The 21,906-nt window shown below is 44.1% G+C and overlaps 1 protein-coding gene across 4 annotated transcripts in view; it reads left to right on the forward strand.

The window, feature by feature from the left end:
- CIT (citron rho-interacting serine/threonine kinase) overlaps nt 1-21,906 on the forward strand; it is a 165,700-nt gene that overhangs the window by 40,872 nt on the left and 102,922 nt on the right. For all 4 annotated transcript variants that reach the window (XM_014537689.1, XM_005863774.2, XM_014537690.1 and 1 more), the window contains exon 9: nt 19,089-19,272. In XM_014537689.1, coding sequence (XP_014393175.1) covers nt 19,089-19,272 — 184 coding nt within the window. The remainder of the gene's footprint in view (nt 1-19,088; nt 19,273-21,906) is intronic.

Here is a 21,906-nt window from a genome sequence, read left to right on the forward strand (position 1 = left end):
AAAAATTGTATATATTTAGGATGTACAACATGATGATTTGCTATACATATGCATGATGAAATGATTACTGTAGTCAAGCTAATTAACATATCCATCTCCTCACAGTTACTTTTTTCTCTTACTTTTATTTTTTTGTGGTGAGAGTACCTGAAATCTACTCCCTTAGCAAATTTCCAGACTTCAGTACAGTATTGGTAACTGTAGTAATTCTGTACACTAGATCTCTAGACTTATTCATCCTACATAACTCCAACTTTGTACTCCTTGACCAATATTTCCCTGTTTCCTCCACCTCCCCAACCTGGTAACCAATGTTCTACTCTCTACCTCTGTGTATTTGACTTTTTTAGATTCCACACAGAAGTGAGATCATGCAGCATTTTTCTTTCTGTGCCTGTCTTATTTCCCTTAGCACAGTGTCCTCCAAGTTCACCCATGTTGTTAATATATATATTTCACAGCTTCTGTGTCCATTCATCCATTGACGGACACCTGGTTGTTTTCATATTTTGCTGTTGGGAATAATGCTGCTATGAAATGGGAGCACAGATATCTCTTCGAGGCACTGATTTAATTTCCGTGGGTACATAACCGAAAGGGGCTGGCTGGGCCACATGGTCGTTCTAGTTTTAGCTTTTTTGAGCAACCTCTATACTGTTTTCCATAGTGGCTGTACCAGTTTACATTCCCACCAACAGTGCACAAGGGTTCCCTTTTCTCCACATCCTTGCCAATACTTATCTCTTATCTTTTGTATAATAGCCATCCTCACAGGTATGAAGTGATAGCTCATCGTGGTTTTGATTTGTATTTCCCTGATGATTAGTGATGTTAAGCACATTTGCATATAACTGTTGGCCTTTGGTATGTCTTCTTTAGAAAAATGTCTTTTCAGGCCCTTTGCCCAGAATCCTGGTTCTTAAAACTTGATGGTTTTTATTGACTTCCAACTCCCAGTATAGCGGCTCTGAAGAGTCATGAAATATGTTGGCTTCAAAAATTTTTCTTTTAATTTTAATAAACTTTTTACTTTGGAATAGTATTAAATTTAGAGAAAGGTTGCAAAGATAGTACTGAGAGTTCCTGCATACCCTTCTCCCAGTTTCCCCTAATGTTAACATCTTACATAACAATCTCACATTTGTCAAAACTAAGATTAGTATTAGTGCATTACTGTTAATAAACTTTAGACTTGCTTCTTATTTCACCAGTGTCCCCACTCATGTTTTCTTTCTTTTTCAGGAACAAAATCCAGGTACCATATTGCAATTAGAGTATTTGTAGTTGCTGGGACTAATCCCATCAACTAATGTAGCTCAGCCAATGGGTGGCATCTTCCTGCCACTGAGGATTATAGTGCCCTTTCCTGGAGGTCCCGTGGCCTCCCTGACCATGCAGAGAGCCATGGGATTAATTTCACCGTCTCCTGGCAGGTTTTCTTATTTTCACCAACCTCTGATCCCTGCATATTTGCAGTCAGCTCAGGGCTTTGTGAGTGAGAACATTGCTGGACTCCATGCAATTTGAGCTGTGTTCTCACTGTAACAGAAATTATGCCTTTGTCCAGCCTTTTTTTCATAAGCACATGTTGATTGACTTTCGTTAAACAATACACTTGAAGTCATCAAGTTTCCCAAGTTCATGGTTGCTGCTGAAATGCCTCGTGGTTCCAAACTGTTGAATAGTCCACTTTCCACACACAAGAGTGTTCCTTGATGAAAGCAACATTAACCTCTCGGCTGTTTCACCCCTATTTCTTTTTTTTCTTGTTGTAACTAAAGGAAGTACTGCTTAACACAGCAGGTAATCTTCTAAAACTCATTATCTCAAGAGGTGGTCTTGGCTGGATATATAAATGCAGTTTAAGAAGGGTCTGGGCAAATTTATGAATGACAGAGTTGGGAATGGCTTCTGAGAGAAACTTGGACAAGTCTTGGCTTTGACACTGAAGTCAGATGGAGCATCTGTGCCCCCCTGGGTCCTGCCCCTGGAGGGTGATATGGGCACCACCAGGACTCTGACCCAACTCAGGAATGCTTATTCTCCCAGCAAGCAACCTCTGTGATGAGTCACTGCCACACTCATGCTCACCAGGTGCCCATTACTCTGATGCTTCGTTCCCAGCTTCACATAATCAGATGTGAGGTTGGGTTTTCAGCTGCTTATTATTATTATCATTATTTCAAGGCTGCTTTCCAAGTTTTAGTCTGGGGCCTCTTCAGTGTACTATGTTTCTTGGGCTATGCAGTTCTGGTGATGTTTCAGGTATTGGTCCGGAGTCTGGTTGTACCCACGCTGATTTTGGGCTCTGGAAAGCTGAAGTCAGTCAAGCTCCTCTTTCATGCCTTTGGGGTCGCACCTGCCTTTCCTGGCACCATGCACCTGCTCCTATCAGGGGGGAAGCATAGCAGTCTGGTGCACTCTTCCAGTTACACCTTCCAAAACATATCCCCCGCCCTGGCATGGTGATGTCAGTGCAAGTAGCACCTTTGCACCTCTCATCCAAGACAACCAAGTCTCGACACTGAGAAATGCATAATGGGAGTATCGATTATGGATTATTTCCTAGAACATCTGTGGCTATTGCTCTAGAGAACTTGTATTGTCTGTTGCTTATGACATGGGCTTTTTCTTTTCATTTGCCTTTCTTCATTCTCAGGAAGGCACAGTCCTTGAAAAATTATTCTGAGTTTTCAGGTCCTTAACATTTGTTAGCAGAGAGTACATTTTGTTTTGATCTGGGGGTGCCTCTGGTGGTCCCTTGCCGATGAATACTGAGATATTCCCCTGTCAGATAGGTTTCTCACTCTCTCTCTCTCTTTTTTTTGGCTGATGATCATTATTTGCTATCTGAATAGTGAAACCACAAGGTCATAATCCTGTGGATGCTCACTTAACCTGAGGGATGACAGCATTTGGTTTAAAGGAGAGGAGGTCTATTTCTTCTTAGCCTCAGGTGAAATTCTACATATTGTGTGTAGACATAAGCACTATGTAACTAACCCATTGGGTGTTTTACTCCAGTCCCTCTGTGTGATAGGAAATGGCACCTATTCTGAGTCAACTACTAGGTATTTAAGTATATCACACCATATTACTTTAAACAATTCTGTCAGAGGTAAGGATTTTTATACCCATTTCACAGATGTGGACATTGTGGTAACTTATTCCAGGTCATATAGCAAGTGAGTGAGAGGGGCCAGATTTGGGTTGAGGTCTAGAGCCCATGCTCTTTCTTTCTTTCTTTCTTTTTTTTTTTTTTTTCCACCAAGCAGCCTATGTAGCAAACATGGTTGCTTTTTTTTTTTTCCATGCTCTTTCTATAATAGCATGCATGCCTTAGCAGAAGTAATTGTGATTTGTAATGATGACATATCATAAACCATGTCACACTATAGATGGTTTAATCTCTGTGTCTGTTTACGCATATTAGTAACTAGAGGCCTAGTGCACAAAATTCGTGCACTTTGGGGGTGGGGGGAGCGGTTGCCTCTCGCAGTCCGGGAATGCCCCTGGGGGGTGGTCCTGGTGGTGCGCAGTCGAAAATCCATAATCGATACTCCCATTATGCCTGCGCCCTCTCGCAGTCCAGGAGCCATCATCAGTTGGACATCCTTAGCGTTGCCATGGAGGTGGGAGAGGCTCCTGCCACGGCTGCTGTGCTTGCCAGCTGTGAGCCCGGCTTCTGGCTGAGTGGCGCCCCCCCTGTGGGAGCACACTGACCACCACAGGGCAGTTGCATTGAGAGTCTGCCCCCTGGTGGTCAGTGCACGTCATAGCGACCAGTTGTTCTGCCGTTCAGTTGATTTGCGTATTAGCCTTTTATTATATAGGACTAGGCGCCCGGTGCACGAAGTTTCATGCACGGTGGGTGGGTCCCTCAGCCCAACCCGCACACTCTCCAATCTGGAGCCCTCAGGGGAGCCCTCTCCAATCTGGGAGTTTCTGTCTGTCTTTGCAAATCATATGAGTGAATTGTCTGAGACCCCAACCCAGTTTGATTTTGTGCTCACAGAATAGTAGAGGTCTTTTTTTTTCTTTGCTCCATTGGTGGAGATTTCCTAGAAGTTGCAGGATATCTTCCTTTTAATTTTTCCTCAACACTCTGACTTTACTTATGTCTCTCACCTTTGCTTTCCCTCCCCCCCCCCCCCACACCAGTAACTTGCTCCAGGCTCACTTTGCTCTGGTGTCTAGGAGATTGCACAACGCATCTGCCACCAGAACTACGATTCTCAGCATTCCTGGTGCTCCTGGCGCTCTGGGCTTCCGCTTCTGGTCCAGGGGCTGCCACCAGAACTATGATTCCCAGAATTCCTGGTGCTCCCTGTGCTCTTGGTTTTCGCTTATGGTCCAGGGGCTGCAGAAACAAAAAGGATTGGGAACTTCAGCTGCCCCTAGGCCAGGCTGACAGGACCAGACACTCCAATGGCTTCCCCGGGACCCAGGCTGCTCGGTGCCTGCACAGGTAGGCCCAGAGGGGGAAAGCCCCCGCCCCCCAGCCACTCGGCGCATGCGTACTGCCCACAGGCCTGCCATGGCGATGTGGAGGATGTTCCCGCCCCCAACCGCTCGGCACCTGCGTGCATGCGCACTGCCCACAGGCCCACCAGCTTTGTTGGGTTAATTTGCATATTCGCTCCTGATTGGCTGTGGGGCGTCCTGAAGGTATGGTTAATTTACATATTTGTCTTATTATTAATGTAGATTGCAGTAATTTTTGGATGTACAAGACTCATCATGATATTTGAGTACCTACAATGTCTAAGGGCTACATTGGGTGCTGTAGCTCTATAGGTGAATAAATTTGGATATGACCCTGTCTTCATGGAGCTTATAGTCTAAGCGTTAGAGCCTTTGCTTAGATAGAGCTATGGCTCTGTTAAAATTGCTGTACCTCAAAAGGTAGAAAGTTTAATGCTTAGTTGGTCATTCTGGCTTACTGAACCACCAATGCTTGATTTTAAACAAAATGTAGACCATGACCCAGTGACCCCTCTCTATGTATAGCGTTCTGTTCTTTCTGCTAATCTCTTACCCTTCCCACACCTCGGATTTAGCCTGGGAAAGGACAGTCACTGCTGGATCAATGACCTACTTCTAAAATCGGGTTTATAGTCTTGAGATGAATTGAGAGGACTGGACTCATGTTTTCTGTTTATTTAGAACAGGATTTCTCAACCTGGGCACTATTCACATTTGGGACCAGGTAATTCTTCGTTGTGAGGGCTGTTGTGTGAATTGTAGCATGTTTAGCAGCACCTTTGGCCTTTACCCATAGAGGTCATCCCTGCAGTTGTGACAACCAAAAATGTCTCCAGATATTTATTGCCCAGTGTCCCTTGGGGACACAGTCCCCCCAGTTCAAAATCATTGATTTAAAAGAATCGACCGGTCGTTACCAGGAGAGAGTATCACAGTAATCGGAATCCCTCAAGATTGCTGTTGGCTGACAAGCAGTGGAGCCGTTGTCTGGGGTCAGTGGGACCTTGCTGTGCAGCGTGTGGACCGTGGACCAGCAGCGTCAGCATCACCTGGGAGCTTGTTAGAGATGCAGAGACTCACGCCCCACCTGCTAAGCCGAAGCTGCATTTTAATAAGGTCCCCAGGAATCAGATTCCTGTGCATATTAGCGTTTGTGAAGCTTGGCAAGAGGAGAAAATTAGATCTGAGCTTCTTGTTCATGTTTGTGGAGTCTTCTTAGTTTTGTGCCCTGGGGTCAGGCTAGGGGGAAACTGCTTTTTGGTAAGAACTTCAATGGGTGGATGGAAATGCTTAGAAATGCCAAATTTTAGGTTCTGCTTTTGAGGAACTGAAAGTTCTCCCTCAGATGAGCTTTATATCCTTCATGACTTTCAAGATGGTGGTTTAACTTAATCTTCACCTGCTGATAGCAAATGGCTGTAAAAAGGCAGTTTTATGCCTTTCCACACCGCAGCTGTCATTTTATATTTACCTTTAATTAAGGATGGATTAAGTTTTTCATCATTAACACTTTTTTATTTGCGTATTATACTGCCATGCCATTTATTGAGCACCTGCTATGTGCTAAGGGCTCTGCAAAATACTTTATGCATGTTATTGTTTCATTTACTTCTCCGCAAACCTCTGTGAGACAGGTACAATTATTAGTCCCACGGTACAGGTGAGGATACTAAGGCCTAAAGAGATAAAGCCGCTTGGTGAAGGTCACCAAGCCAGGCGTCGGCAGTGGCAGAAGTCAAATCAGATCTCCCTGACTCCAAGCTCTCTTAGCTTTTATTTATTTGAAAAGTAGTACAGTCCCTGGTAAAACATTCCAGTGTCAAGGAAGGTTATACAATGAAAAACATCTCCTTCCCACCACACACCCAGTTCCTCTCCCTACAGCGAACCACTACTGCCAAATTTTTGTATAACTTTCCATAATATTTTCTGTTAATATAAATGACAGCACAGCCTGTACTCTTAACAGCATCATTATACTGCCTCTCAAGAATTCAGGAGTATTTATTGTCAGGTTATTTTCCTGCATCATTGGAATAAATGAGGGGAAAGTCTTTGCAAAACCCTACTGTGTTTATCCTTTGAATTTGCCACTCTGACTGTTGATTTCAAATGAGCGGTGCTTTCTTCTCAAATGAAAAGCCACTTATGGTTTTAATATGAATATTTCAGTTATTTATTTTAGTGTTCTGTTTTTCAGATAGCATTCTCTCAATGGCTTGTGCAGTGTGTGTGTGTGTGTTTTGAGCCTTTTTAAGGTCTCCTATCATTTGAGCAGGCTTCCGGCCATGTGTTGTTTTATAAAATAGTTTGAGGACGGTGGTAGATGTACTTCTCTGTTAGCCTTGGGTGGCCCCTTAAATGTACTAGTATCTCCCTGTCAGACACTCACCCAGTCACTTCAGGGGCAGGAGGAAGGGAGGAAAAGGAGCTGCTTGGGGAACTGGTATAAGGAGGGTAGGAAGAGGGGGGATGGTATAGTAGTGGTGGCAGAAACACAACTTACTGGACCACCTGCTAAAACCGAAAGAAGGAATAATGAAGACATGTAGTCAGAAGCTCTTACTGTCTTAGGGGATATACAGGTGGATATTGATGTGTCTCTTGAGGGCTGTTCTTTTTTTAGAGAGTAAGTCATTGACAAGAGAAAATAGACTAAAAAGAGCTAAATGCTTATGAATTAAAATGATAGGATTTCATTCTAGAAGCTACATCCAGATGTTAAACATATGTAATATTTCACTTTATTCCAAGATAAGTTGAAACAAGCTTATTTTAGTTATAATTGCAGTATTAAAAGTATACAAAATAAATGTAGAAATCTGGGTGGTAGAAATATCAGGGTAAGGAAATAAAATCAGGGTCAAAGGTGAAAACAAGCAAGTGCCTGTCAAGTTGCTAGAAGACAGGTTTGGTGCTCTCAGCCTTCTAGTGGCCACAGCAGAAAATATTATGCACAGTCCCACGGGCCTCAGTTCCACGAGAAAGAGACCTAGAATAGTTTGCTCAGAAAAGATTTGATTTTCTGGATACTGAGCCTTGAGGAACTTACCCATAAATGAGACCCCTTGTGACATGGTGGGCCACATCCTTCCAATACATGCCCTGGGGACTTCCCTATGATTCTTCCTATAGTGCCTCTTCGTGTAAGCCAACAATGCAATGCTAAGTTCCAGTTCAGTTAATCAACTCTAAACGAGGTAAATTAGTGCCTTTTCTGGGAGAAGATGGGAAACAGGAAATAGGTTTGTAGAGAAAGCCCATAAATTGGAATCCATAGCCCTTAAATTCTCACTTGCCAGAAAACCTTCCACAACCAAGCAATCATGGAAATGATTTGGCCAAAGATTCAAAATTATATTAAACATCTGGGACTATATTCAGCAGCCAACTTCCCAGTCAGCTCTGTGAAGTGTGGTGATTGCATTTACGTACATATTCAGAGGGCGATGTTTGGATAGAATTAAAGAGGGCAGTTGGCAGGAGTCAAAGAGATTAAAGCCTGGGACAAAGACGGGGAGGTCCAGGTTGTTCATGACTGAGGGCTTGGCAATGATTTTCAGTGTCTCACTTCAGAGAAAAGTGTGGCCAACTCTGTTGATCCCTGCTGATAGAAAGGAAAGGTATAGCATTGACACTTTGGGTTCTAAGACCCACCCTCTGTCCCTCAAAATTCTGACTAACAAAGAACTGGTAGCCAGATAGAGATGGAAATACCCACTTTATTCTTGGCAAGGCAAGTGCTCAGTAACCTTCGACGTAGGGGTCTGTTAAATTCACCTACCCTATTGAACAGAGAAGAATGGAGGCCTTCCCTCGTGGACTGGGAGGCCTTGCTCAGGGGGCCTGATGGAAATAAGGAGGACAAACGTGGTCACTTGGTTGAGTGCCTGCTGCATCTGGACATGGGCAATAAAACAGGAAGTGGTAAGCCTGGTTCTAGTTTTCGAAGCAACCCTGTGCGCCACTAAAACACAGCCTGCTGAATGTCCAAGTCCTTCCTTGGGGGAGGGGTGAATTAAAGGGTGAGACTACATGTGTTTATTCTACACTCCTACCTCATGGGATGAAGGAGCCTGGGTGGAAGCTCCTTAGACCAGGAGAGAATTGGGGACAAAATATTCTCCCTTCCCAATGGTCGGAGACAGCTTTATTGGGGAAGAATAGGCGCACAGTAAGTACATGCATTGTAGGTGTGCGCTTAAGTTTGGCATATGTATACACCTGTGAAACCATCACCACCCTCAAGATATGAACATATCATCACCCCCGAACGTTTCCTCATGCCCCTTGTAGCTCTTCTCTACCACCTCTCCCCCTCCCTTCCCTTGCCCTCAGACCATGACTGACCTGCCTCTGTCACTCCAGTTTATATTTTCTAAACTTTATATTAAACCATGCAATATGTACTTATTTTATCCAGCTTCTTTCATTTATAATTATTCTGAGATTCATCCACATTGTAGGACGTATCATTATTTCATTTCTTTTTATTGCTAAGTAGTAGTTCATTGTATGGATATACCACAATTTGTTTATCCTTTCACCTGCTGATGGACATTTGGGTTGTTTCTAGTTTTTGGCTATTTGAAATATAGCTTCTATGAACACTTGTGTACAAGTCTATGGACACACACATTCATTTGTCTTGGACAAATGCCCACGAGTGGAATGGCTGGATCATAGATGTATGCTTAACTTTTTAAGAAAGTGCCAAAGTTTTTTAAAGTGGTTGTGCCATTTTACATTCCTACTGACAGTGTATAAGAAATCTAGTTTCTCCACATCTTGCCAACACTCCAGTTGGATGTAAAGTCACTCATATCTTGGAATATAGTCAGCTATGGAGATGGGCTTACATTAAAAACATTTTCCCCATGTCATTGACTTGATGAAGTGAGGTCATTGTCTTATAGAACATCCCCACTTTTGCCTCTGCTTTCTCAGTAGGGATGATGGTGGTGGTGGTTTTGTATTTGCTCTTCCAGCCCCTGTAAACTGGAAGGCAGCTCCAAAAACTAAAATGGATTCTGATTTGACTTTTTTTTTGGCAAGAATATCTAGTAGAGGGGCTTCTCTGGTCTAAGGTGGGACAAGAGGAGCATCGAAAAGACTGCAGTGAAGACATAACTATATAAAAATTCATGACTTCACACCAATAACTGAAAAAGACATCTTATTGGTTACTTCTGGCCATGGCTGAGGGCCCCCACCCTCCAACTCATTACTCTGAATATTCCTAAATATAGGGAAAGACCCAAGCATTTATCTTGCCTTCCTATTCGAACTATCTTCTAGGGTAACCAAATTGTTGATGTGGTAATAATTGCGGAAGGAATGACAGTTAGAAAACCATCATTTTGTAGCCCTTAATGAAATAATGGCTGTAGGCAGTGGTCATCAGTGACCATTCATTGAAAGATTGGAGGGGCCTTTATGGTGGAGGGATCAGGCCGATATCATTGGAATCCTTTTCATTGGGTCTTTCTTAACATCACAAGAAGGGACACAAGCAGACATCCTGTGCCCTCTAACATCATGCACTAGTATGTAGCCAGCACACCCTGGGGAGTATTCTTGCCAAAAGAACTGAATATGAATATACAGAAGGCCCTGGATTTAACTGCCAGTTTATAGGAGACATGCAGGACAGAAAACATGTTAAAGAGTCACAAGAATACAGCCAACCAAGTGCAGAATGTGGGAAATTTTATAGGGACATGTGATCCAGTTTCTTAAACCAATTAATAGCATTAAATGGTATAGATTAGGTGGTACACCAGCTGAATCAGTGTATGAACCTTGGTTGGATCCTGCTTCAAACAAACCAACTGTAAAGAAACAGTTTTGGGACAATTGGAGAAAGTCTAACACAAACATGGTATTAGAAAATGTTGAAGAGTTGCTATTAACTTTGTTGGGTGTGTGACAGTATTGTGTGTGCGCGCGTGTGTGCGCGCGTGTAAGTCCTTTTGTATTAGAGCAGTGGTTCTCAACTGAGGGCAGTTTTGCCCTCCAGGGGACATTTAGAAATGTCTGGAGGCATTTTTGGTTGTCATGACGGGAGGTGCTATTGGCATTAGTGGGTCTAGGTTGTGGATACGGGTAACCTATAATACACCTGGCAGCCCCCTACAACAAAACAGCTGGGAAACCCTGGCTTAGAGATATCTCCTGCAGTAATGATGGGCAAAACGATAGGATCTCTGGGGTTTGCCTTTAATAATCAACAAGCATGCAGACAAGGTAGGGGTGGGGTGAGATGCAATGGAAGGTGATGGGCACATGGGAATTCATTTTTCTACCTTACTGCTTCTAAGCATGTGAAAGTTTTCATAGCAAAAAATTTAAAAATAAAATTTGAAAATGTTGGAGGAAAGGATACTACAGAGTCTTGAGGGCAGCAAAGAATGAATCAAATCCAGTGTGTTCTTGGCTGTAAGTAATTCAGTTGTTGAGACTGAGGGTTAGCAGATTCTAGGGAATGGAAGCCGATGAACCAGCTCATGTGCTTTTGTTTAAAGTATAGTCTGGGGCTTCCCCCTGGGTCCCAAACTAGATCTATCCAAACCCCACTTTGCAGAGAAATGACCAGCTGCAGTGTGAACAGGTCTGTCTTTGGAGTGTTTTCTAGCCTGTGTAGATGTGTCACAGGCCACTGAGCACCTAGATTGAGAGGGAAGGGAGAAACAAAGCAAAAGGAAGAGTTCGAAATTTGGTTCAAGTGCCACCAGAGCTGAGAGAAAGTGTCTCTGACGTACAATTCTGTGGGGAGCTAAGTTGTTACCCAAGAACTTGCTAGTAAGTAGCCCAGTAGGGACATGGCTTTTGAGAATGGTGAGTTTCAGACAGAGCTCACAACCCCCTCGAGATCTCGTCTTTGCCATCAGAGAGGAACTCTGCTCAGCAGCTGGCAGCCAGACCCTAGCACCTGGCGATGGATTGACGAAAGCATACTCCAGTGACTCTAACTTCCTTTTCATTTACTGTGAAGCTACATTGTGAAAATCACCAGCCAAATCAACATTGCCCTAAAGCAGCGGTTGCGACCCCTTTGGGGGTCGAACGACCCTTTCACAGGGGTCGCCTAAATACATCCTGCATATCAGATATTTACATTACGATTCATAACAGTAGCAACATTACAGTTACGAAGTAGCAACGAAAATAATTTTATTGTTGGGGGTCACCACAACGTGAGGAACTGTATTAAAGGGTCTCGGCATTAGGAAGGTTGAGAACCACTGCCCTAAAGTCTTTTTATGACTCTTTTGGGAAGTCAAGAGATGGGATAACTTTTAATTTACTTAACTCTATTGGAAACTGGTTATGATTTGTCTTCTTTTTGAATAACTTATACAATGTATCATTTGGATGAATTATATCTGATCGCCTCCCACCTGGAGGCTGTAAGGAATATAACCTGTTCTCATGGGCTCCGTTACTTCTGTGTATTTAGTAATTAGCTCTATTTGCCTATCCCCTGACTTATTCTCTTGGTTCATTCTCAGGAGACCTCTGATATTGGGTTAGCTTGCTCTTTCTATCGTAACCCTTTTCTCTTGGAATTAGAGCTGGTCATTGATATTTTTAAAATGATAACAAATACTGCCCTTGCATCAGTTGTTACATTTTGCCTTTTCTTTCCGTTGCCCATCTCCTGTTAACCCACACCATGTCTGTTTCTGTTATCACTTCCTTTGGATAGAATTTGTCATGTTGACTATTGTAGACTTGTCCTTTAGAGGTTTCTGGCGTCGACCTCTTCCAGCTATCACTGCGGAAACATTCATATCAGTCTCGGGAACTGACACCAGCGCAGCACTCTAAGACTCTCTCTAATAATCCCTCCTGTCAGTCCAATCCAGGATCCCCCCTTTCGAGGTTCAGCCAACATTTCACTTTCACGGACTTTGCAGCCTCATTACCTACAGCCTCTCGGGCAGCCGCTCTGTGGCTTATCTAAAGTAGCACTTTTCCCCGCACTTCAGCCACGAAGACACCTTTTAACCAACTCTTGAGATTCATTCACCTCCATGACACTTCCCTTCAGGAACACACAAAACGTCCTGTATCCCCGTCTTCAAAACTCGCTCTCACTTCACTGATGTATTCTTGACTATTCACACCTATATCCTGACCTCTAAACAACAGAAATTGCTTCCCTTTCACTTATTTTGCAGTTCTGTGTTTTTAACACAGGTAAGTGCAATCCCAGTGGCCCCTCAGATTTTAAGGAACTGAAAGATAGCTTATTTTTTTGTAGTCTTCCTTATAGGTTTGAACATAGCAACTACTTAATTAGTTAAGTATTTTTTTTAATGTATTTTTATTGATTTCGGAGAGGAAGGGAGAGGGAAAGATAGTAGAAACATCAATGATGAAAGAGAATCATTGATCGGCTGCCTCTTGCACGGCCCCTACTGGGGATTGAGCTCGCAACCTGGGCATGTGTCCCGACTGGGAATCGAACAGTGACCTCCTGCTTCATAGGTGGATGCTCAACCACTGAGCCACATGGCCAGACTAAGTAGTTGTTGTTTTTTAATTTTTATTTATTGATTGATTTTAGAGAGAGAAGAAGGGAGGGGAGAGAGAAAGAGAGAGAGAGAGAGAGAGAGAGAGAGAGAAACATTGACTTGTTGTTCCACTTATTTATGCATTCATTGATTGATTCTTGCATGTGCCCTGACTGGGGATTGAACCCATGACCTTGGCGTACCGGGGTGATGCTCTAACCAACTGAGCTCCCAGCCTGGGCTAAGCAGTGCTTTTTAAGGTGCAGCACATCATGGTAGATGGAATAAAGTTGCAAATGTTTTTGATTTAATATTATTGAATGCCCACTATGTTTTAGGCACAGTCCTGATTCATTATATTGATTTATGTGCCATTGTCCTTTATGACACTGCGTTGGCTGTTATTCATCTTCTACCTCTGCCACACACAACTCAGCACCAGTGTCTGTGACCACAGTGATGATTAAAAGTCATAGGAGTTTTATGAGCCATATCTAGGCTCAGGTGTTTTTATTTACATACTAGAGGCCCAGGGCACAAACATTGTGCATGGGTAGGGTTCCTAGGCCTGGCCTGTGATCAGGGCCAATCTTCCTCGGCTGCTGGCAGCTGGCCCCATGCCCCCACCACTGACGCCGGTCGCCCTCTGTGTATGGGGCGACTGACGGGGCAATCGGGGCCCTTGCACCTGCCTTGGCCTGGCACCACCTGCATCCGCCATCACCCACCCCCGGTTCCCCGTTCCCCATCAAGCGATTGGGGCCTGCGGGCTGAGGGCAGCTCCTGCATTGAGCGTTTGCCCCCTGGTGGTCAGTGTGCGTCATAGCGACCAGTGGTTCTGCCGACCCTTCGTTCTGCCACCCTGTCGATTTGCATATTATGCTTTTATATATATAGATTTTATGCGTCAATTCTTCATGACTAAATTGGGTCTCCTAAAGTGGCATATTGCATGAAATAACCCTTTAGGTCTAAGAAATTATCCCACATCTAAGGCTCTTATTATTCATTCCTTCCTTCAAACCAGATATTAAACATGGAACAAGGACATCCAGGTACTGCTGTAGGTGTGAGGTGTGTCATGGTGAACACAGCACAGTCTTTCCCCTCATGGAGCTGGTGTTCCAGTGGGGAAAGCAGATGATAGACACAGCAACAAAATTAGAAAATCTTTTGTATGTTTTTTTGTTAATCTTCACTCAGGGATATTTTTCCATTGATTTTTAGAGAGAGTGGAGGGAAGGGAGAGAGACAGAGAGAGAGAAACACGGATGTGAGAGAGGCAAATTGATTGGTTGCCTCCTGCACATGCCCCCATCAGGGCTGGGGATTGAGCCTGCAATGAGGTATGTCCCCTGGACTGGAATTAAGCCCATGACCCTTCAATCCGAGGGCCGACATTCTAACCACTTAGCCAAACTGACCAGGGCTATGTTTTGAATACTTTTGAAGGCAATAAATTTTTTCCCCCTCAAAGCTTCTAATGAATGTCAGGACTTAAAAAAAAGAGAATTTATAGGAAAGAGATTAACTATAGTTCTAAAAATAGCTCTTTGTTTCTGAAAGCCTTGTTTTGCCATCTATCTTATATAACTGGAGGGAAAAAAACAACCCTTCAGAACTTATTTGGATAGCCCCTGCCACCAAGGAGAAAGTGCCCTGATGTGACCTCAAGCACAAGCTGATTTACTTAAAAATTTGTAGGAAAACATACTTTTCTATTTTTTCTTAGTGGCTTTTGCCAATGAAAAATAGATCTTAATATGTGGCTTCTTATTTGTCATTATTGATTGTGGTGGGTGTGTTGGGGGGAGGTGATGATTTTGTAATACTGTATCAGAAAATAATATAGGTACTCATTAACATATTTTTCAGACAGAACAATCTCCACCTTAAATAAAGAGGCCCTAGAGCCTCTTTATTTAACTCAAACATCAAGTCCTTCCTCCCAGCCTGTATTAGGCTACGTACTCTCTTTGCAAGAGGTATTTCCTAGTCATTTAATTATATGTCTGTTCAGTAAGTATTTATTGTGCACCTACTATGTTCCTAGCAGTATGCTATATTCTCAGACTCCATCAACATAGATACAGATCCAATGACCTATGAATACTTTAAAAAAATTCTCACCTGAGGACATGCTTATTGATTTTAGAGAGAGGAGGCTGGAGAGAGGTAGAGAGAGGTGGGGAGGGAGGGAGAGATGTGAGAGAGAAACATCGATTGGTTGCTTTCCTGTACACTCCCTGACTGGGGATCAAACCTGCAACCTTCTGGTGTATGGGACTGAGTCATCCAGCCAGGGCTTACTACCTTTTTTAAAGCAAAAAATATTACAGTTTATTAGGATCAAACAAGGGCCATTTTCCATAATGGACGAGGAAAAGGAGAATTAGTTCCCCAAGATAGATGTGCTCACATACTTGGTGGTCTTTAGACTTGGCCAAATTTTACACGATCCTTTTAGAATATGGCATCTAGATTTTGATTGTTTGCTGCTCACTCCATCTGGTGCTGCAATTAGATGTGTATTGAACCTTGTCATTCTCTGTCCTTTGACCTCTCATGTCTTCTCTGTCTCTGTGTGTTGCATTCATTAGGAGCATGTTTCCAACTGTAGCGTGCTCATGAGTCACCTGCACGTCTTGTTAGAATGCAGCTTCTGATTCCCTGGGCATGGGGCAGGGCCTGGGGTTCTGCATTTCTAACTCCCCCGCGATGCTGATGTTGCCAGCCTACAGGTTACATTTTAGAAGCGTAAGTCTATGTGTTGTCTTTAGATGTAACTGCCAGTTCACTAATTTTCTCTTCAGCTGTGTCTAATCTTTTATTTAATGCATCCAATAAATTTTTAGCTTTAAATTCAGTAATAATACTTTTCATTTTTATAAGTTTCACTTGCTTCCTTTCAAATGTGATTGGTCCTTTTTCAGAGTATTTTGTTCTTTTATTAGAATTTTTACTCATTTACCTTGATAATAAATTACAAATTTTTTTATGGTCCATTTTAGATTGTCCTTTTATCTGCAGTTTTTGGAGGGCAGATTTTCCCATTATATCTGTTGATGCTCCTTCATGATAGTTTGGATGGTCTCTTTTTCCTTGTTATGTGTAGCTGATTGTTTTTCCTTTTTTATTGTGAACTCATTTGCAGTAGGGATTGTGTGTGTGTGTGTGTGTGTGTGTGTGTGTGTCCTGGATTGTGAGAGTGTCCCTACAAGTTATTCTCCACTTGTGCCTGTGAGTACCCTAAGGACTCAGTGATCCTGGACCAGTGTCAATGCTCATTTCTTGCCCTGTAGCTCCCACACCGTTCAGGACACTGTGAATGCAGACACTCTCCCCAGGTTTACAGAGTTAGTAGTCACCCTGTGTCTTTCCCCCTAAAGGGCCCTGATCAAGGGTGAGCATCCCGATCACTTTCAGTTTCCAGTGTCCCCACTTCTCTTGACCTGAGACGTTGGCTCTTCTCCCTGCCCACATGTGATTCCCAGAGACTCTTCTTTTCAGTTTCCTGTTGCACTCAGTTACTACCTGTCTGGAGGTTTACATCCCTGGCTTTTAATCTGTCCTGTGAGTATCTCACATGTTATCAGCGGGTATATTTCATGGTGACTTCTTTCTATTGCAGCTTATCTGGCCCTTTTTTAAATCTTGACCAGATGGGCTACCTTTGAGCATGATGGAGTTTTAAAGAGGACTCTTATTTTATAGTATGCAATTTCTAAATCATAATTATTTCTACCCCTATATTAATCATACTCCTCACTCAGAAGTGGAATTCTATCTTAGTCTCCTAAAGATAGATTAGAACAATGGTCGCCAACCGGTGGTCCGTGGACCAATGGTGGTCCGCAAGGTCCGAAATGTTGGCGACCACTGGATTAGGATATAGTGGGAAGGGTATTAAACCTCTGTTAGGAATTAAATGATATAAGATGATTAGCACAAACATCCGCATGAGTGTGTTGGTGTCATGTGCAGGAAAGAAGAATATTCAACATAGATTCTGCTGTATCTCACTGGACTTCAGTAACTGCAGCATCTGTCATAAACATGTATCTCATATGAGCAACAGTAGTATAGTAGGCAGTCTTTATGGAGTGCTTACTGTGTCTTGAGAACTGTACAGACATTTTATACAAATTATTCTCACTTAAACCTCCCAGCAGCCCTTTGAGGAAGTTATCTCTGTATTGAAAGTGAGGCTCAGAGAGGTTAAGTGACTTTCCCAAGGTCACAGAGCTGTTAAGTGGTAAAGCTTGAATCCACTCAGATCCCCAAAGTATGTGCCATAACCACGATGCTTCCATGCTATTATCTTCTGCAAATCTCTCTTCATACATTTCTTGTCTTTATCTGAGTTTCCTTATTTTAGGATGGAAAACTCTTTTTGATTCTTATGAGATGTAGCTTCATTAAAATTTTTTTTTTGCTTAAAGAAAGGTATTGGGTAATTGAAGTCAGATTGGATTTGAAGCTGTGTTGATGGAAGTATGCATGGGATGTAGGCTGAAGCATTCAATGTAATTTTTTCCCCATCAGCTAATTTTTAAAGTATTAAGCGAGTAGATTCCGATACTAACAGAGAACATTTAAATTCTCTTGAGAGCTTAGAGGTGTTAAATAATTTCCTGGCAGTGCACATTTTACATTTTCAATCTCCCACCTCATCTCAATGCACCTGCAGCTCTGAGAATGCTCTTTTGCACTTCCTGGGAGCAGCCAGACCCCCTTCCTCTCCTCCGCCCTCCACATCCCTCCACTGCTCCATTTACTTCCCAGTGCTGCTGCAGATGTTGTTGTCACTGGGGAACTTTGGAAACAGCCAGAGTCTTTTGAGTCTGTAAACAGAAAACAGACTGCTGATCAGATCTGGCACACGGCTTTGTCCAGGAAACAAGGAGTTAAACAAGTCTGGACTGTGAAGGGCTATGACAACTGTCCTAGGGGGCGCTGTAGCCAGCTCCGGCAGTGACTCATGCTGCCCTGTCACTCAGATCAGCATTGGCCCCTGCCACGCAGGCGGCCAGGTGGGGTTACAGCCAGAGCACGCACAGAGTGGGGAGCATGAAGCCTGCACTGCGGGGGATGTGATGCCCAGCTCGCCAACTCGCTGGGCCAGGCTGCCTCAGACGCTTCAGCCTGCAGCCATGGTAACGCTTCTGGCCGGCTGCACCCCTGGGAGCCCACCACCATGGGCAGCCTCCTGGTGACGGATGGATGAGTTTCCACCTCCCTGACTTCGAGAGAGTTGAGTAGGTCTGCAGCGAGTGGAGAAAGATGTAAGATGCCCCTGGCCTGGAGTCATGCCTTAACGAGGTAGGACGCCGATGTCCTTCGGTGCATCCGGTGCATCCGCCAGCGCAGGGGTGCTGTAAATCATGGGGAAGAACTTTATTTGGCTCATGTTTCATTATGCTGATTGAACTGCGGTGGGTTTGGGGACGGGGGGAGGCATGCTTGAGCTGGGGAGAAGGGAAAATTAACTAAAAAAAAAGTGGTTAATAAGAGCTCCGTGTGTACTCATCTGGATATGAATGAGGAAGACTGCAGTGCTATCCTAACAGGAGTTACATACCTCCCAAATCCTCTTTCCTGTTTCTCCCTCTCATTCCGGCTGATCCACGAAATTCCATCTTATTTCAACCTTATTTCAGTGAATAGCACTAAATATTAATAATGCAGACCTGTCTGGAAGAGGAAATGCATAGGTTTAGGTCATCGGGCATGCTGGCACCCCCCGCCGATGCTCTGTGTAAGCTCTCTGGAGATATCAGCCATGAGCAGCTTGCTCACATGAGTTCCCCAAGTGCTTTCTTTCCACCAAGTGACCTGTTTGAGTTTATCCCAGCAGAGAAGGCAGCCTGTCTGCGGGTGGGTGGCCATGTTGGCAGAGAAGGGGTTAATCTCTTGTTGCTGTAAGAGCCAGCCCAGGCAGGGGCTGCCTGTGCGAGCTAGATTGAAAGCAGGCGCTGCAGTGCCATCGCAAACGCTGAGGGAGTCAGGATTTTCTCCGCAACAGTGTGCAATCTGGCTGAATTTCTCTCTCTCCCCACCTTCTTCTTGTTTTTCTTTAACCAGCTCCTCCCCCCTTCGTTCCCACCCTCAAGTCTGATGATGACACCTCCAATTTTGATGAACCAGAGAAGAATTCGTGGGTTTCATCCTCTCCGTGCCAGCTGAACCCCTCAGGCTTCTCGGGCGAAGAACTGCCGTTTGTGGGGTTTTCATATAGCAAGGCACTGGGGATTCTTGGTAGATCTGAGTAAGTGAGAATTTGACTTTCTAAGGGACCTGCATTGATGCAAGACCCACAGAGACCCAAGGTGGTGGTGGTCGGGTGGTGGGAGTGTGGTGGGGGGAAGCTGTTAACCAGCCTGCATTGGGAAAGCAATTTACCTGTTTGGGCTTGGGAGGGGTTGACTGTTAATATTTTCATTTTGCTCTGTTTAAGGTACCTCTTCCTGTCTGCAGCATCATAATTGTCAATTGGGTACTTTGGGTTAGTTTTCTAGTCTTTGGTCTTCTTTAGAGGGAGGAGATAGTGGGAAACATCTAGCAGTGCAGATCCGTGGTGGAAGGAGAAATGTGCAGGGCTAAGATGAGCTGTCCATCTATGTATCTGTCCACCTAGGTCTCCATCTCTCAGGCGGGTAGATGGAGGTTGCTATCTTGGCTGTACTGAAAAAAACCTAAAAACTGTGTCTCAGGGTTTCCTGATGGGTTTAGCTGTCAGAGCTTCAAGTGGCTGTGCCGGAGCTCTCACAGAGCTGTGCTCGGCTCCGCTCGAGTCTGCTGAAGATCAGGGCGCTGGCAGAGCGCTGGCAGCCAGAGAAAGCCCGCTACCATGAGCCACCAGGAGGGAGGGAGTGTGATGCAGCGAGTCACTGATTTCCAGAACCTGGGCTTCACAGGGGAAAAACCAAACCGACCAGGAGACTAGAAAATGGAAGTGTACATATTACTGTCCACCTCTTGACATGAGAGGTCTTTCTTCGTTTTTTAAAAAGCTAATGAGAAACGCAGTAGCGTGGCAGTTGGGACGGGAGTGTCCTGGGTTCCGCCCCCTGGAATTTGTCTAAAATGCAGTAGCCTCTGTGGATGCAGGAGCTCAGTGTCTCGCTTTGCTCTCATGATCCGATGACAGTCTGTGTTCAGAGGCGGAGTTCCCAGGCAGTTCCTGGACCGGCCCTGGCTCCTCACTTGGAGGCTCTCAGGGTAATGTTGGGTAGGTAGTTGCTGCCCACTTAGGAGACGAGCAGAATTTGATTTTCTCCCTGGCAACATTCATTCCGATTTGTTGTGCTTGTAGCTTAGACATCAATTTGAAGGGATATCATGTTGGTTCTTGGATGGTGTGGTGTCTCCCCTTGGGTGCTATTTTGACAGTAATGTTCCTGAAAAGATTTCAGACTGTTGTGGGGAATTGGGTACTTGACATGAGATAGGGTTGAGGGCTGCAATTGAATTTGAGACAGATTTTTATTTAGAAAGGCACTGAAGTGGTCCTTCTTCCTCCCTGCCTGGGTGCTAGGCTTAAAATTTGGGGTTGGATTTCGGTAAGTGTTGGCTGTGCCTTTCTGGCTAAATTTTCTCAGCAACCCCAAAGGGATCTGACGATGGGAGGAGAGGCAGAAAGCGAACTAGCTGTTGAATGTGCCCTCAGATGGATTTGAAATGGCCCAGCAGGGCTGCGAGCTTTTGCACTGGCTTCACAGCCAGGGCAGACGTGGAGGCCCGATACTGAAGGATGCATGGTTCCTGGGCAGCTTAACCTTGACACATGCAGCACACTGAAGGTCACAAATCGGACTGGAAGGAGGCGTGCGGAGAGTTCTAGTGCTGGTCAGTAGTGGGCTGGCCAGGTCAGAACGAAGCTTGCTTAGGGTGCTAATCAGTGATCTGAAAAACCAGAGAGGACTTGAGGGAATTAGATTTTAGGGGCAAAGGCAGAATGATACGGGGGATCTTAGGCACACAGCAATTAATCTGAAGCAGGGTGTGATTAATTGCTTATTTTTCAGGAAGACCGTAATTGCATCTTCCCATTTTTCACCGAAAGCTCAGTTAAGGGAGCTCTCTGTCAGGGCATCTCAGGGCTAAGGCCCAGGCCCTCGACGAATATTTGTTGATTTAATTTTCCCGTGATCCTTTTCCCCAGATTGTGTTTATATTGCTGACTGTATCTGAAGATATGCTATCTTACCTTTGGTCGTTCAAACTATATCTCTAGAGCATAGAATGAGCTTCTGTTCCTGCCCCAACAGAATGCTTAATAAGATTCTCTTAAAATAAAAAAAGTCCATGCAAACAAAAGGCTGTATTTCTTATTTGGAAGATGGAATCATAGTACCTGTCTTTGGGGAAACTTCATTGCCTTTTCCATACCAATTCATGGTTGGAATCAGAAAGAATTTTCTTTCATCTTATGTCTTTTAATGTGATTTTGCCTTCGGACTATACTGCCATGGGCAGCCCTACAGGTAAAACCTATAACATCATTTTAGGAATTCATTCCACCTGTTGGATGTAGGTGACCCTGGACATATTGGATTGTTATTATTTAGAAATTCAATAAAAGAGATTCAATGATGGAGTTACTTAGAATCCCCTGCAGGTTTGTTGATATATATTTACAAAATTCAGTTGGAGGTGGGGGGAGGCATTTTCTGGGGGCACCACCATCGCCTCCAGGGACTGGTGTTTCTTCCTGAGTTTCTCCTCCTCCCCTCCCTGTTTCCAGCATCACAGGTTTTTATTTACACACATTGATTACCTGTGCTGTTACTCACTCTTCACACCACCGAGGAAAGTGCAGATGTTGCTCTACTGCGCTGGGTAAATTGACCCCAGGTCTGCTGCCAGTGAGCTGAATGAAATGTTCAGAGGTGGGGCTGAA

Source organism: Myotis brandtii, unplaced genomic scaffold (genome assembly GCF_000412655.1).
Source record: "Myotis brandtii unplaced genomic scaffold, ASM41265v1 scaffold181, whole genome shotgun sequence".
NCBI classification, from domain to species: domain Eukaryota; kingdom Metazoa; phylum Chordata; class Mammalia; order Chiroptera; family Vespertilionidae; genus Myotis; species Myotis brandtii.